This window comes from Entamoeba invadens (assembly GCF_000330505.1).
Source record: "Entamoeba invadens IP1 unplaced genomic scaffold scaff_1105074725821, whole genome shotgun sequence".
NCBI lineage: Eukaryota > Evosea > Mastigamoebida > Endamoebidae > Entamoeba > Entamoeba invadens.
Genome location: NW_004440365.1, coordinates 1837 through 2834, shown reverse-complemented (window position 1 = coordinate 2834; position 998 = coordinate 1837). Strand labels below are relative to the sequence as shown.

The following is a 998-nucleotide window of genomic DNA, read 5'->3' as shown; positions in this document are numbered from 1 at the left end:
CTTTACTCATCTAAAATACAAATTTGAAATCGACAGTATTGTTGCGGGTTTAGGTGCCAAATGTGTGGATAAATGTATTATTCTATCTGAGTGTAGGTTACTTTTGATTTGTCAAAATCACACACTGATAATATTTTTACTGTATATTTATTTGTAATAATTTTATTGTTGGAGGTTATTAGTATTAAAAGAACCAGTTAACAAAATATTTTATTATCTATGTTGTACATAATAATTATTTATTATGCAAAACCAAGGTGTTAGAATAATTTTGATGTGTTTTTTACACTTGATGGAGTAACTACGTTGCTCAAACTGCTACAACCTTTGAAACATGCGTAACCAATAGATGTAACACTTGTTGATAAATCAACACTGTTTAAACAACAACATTCATAAAAACAAAATTCACCAATAGTAATCACACTTGACGGTATTTTTATATTACTGAGACTGAGACAGTTGTAAAAACATCGGTTACCGATTGCTGTGACACTTGTTGGTATATTAATATTACTTAAACTGACACATTGAAGGAAACAATCATTATTAATTGAAATGACACTGGATGGTATTGATAAACTTTTAAGACTGCTACATCTACAGAAACAACAATCACTTATTGTTTTCACACTAGTGGGTATTGTAATGCTTGTTAAATTGATACATCCAATAAAACAATAATCATCAATTGATGTGACACTTGCTGCTATTTCTACACTTTTTAAATTACAACAATTTTGGAAACAACCAAAACCAATTGAAAGAACACTATATGGTAAAATGATATTTTTGAGACTTGAACAATTTTCGAAACATTCTTTGCCAATTTTTTGTATTGAGGGCATATCAATGCCGCTTAAACTATCACATCCATAAAAACAATATTCTCCAAATGATGTGACATTTGATGGGATTACTACACTACTCAGATTATCACAATTTTTAAAACATTTATATTCAAAAATTTGATACATGTGTATGTATACCATACTTTA

At 28.6% G+C, this 998-nt stretch overlaps 1 protein-coding gene across 1 annotated transcript; it reads right to left on the bottom strand.

The window, feature by feature from the left end:
• Positions 1–260: 260 nt before the first annotated feature.
• On the bottom strand, positions 261–992 carry EIN_464850 (hypothetical protein; the record flags this gene model as incomplete). Its single annotated transcript, XM_004256615.1, has 1 exon — positions 261–992. One exon carries the CDS (start codon positions 990–992, stop codon positions 261–263), a length of 732 nt encoding a protein of 243 aa, XP_004256663.1.
• Between the last annotated feature and the right edge of the window lie 6 nt (positions 993–998).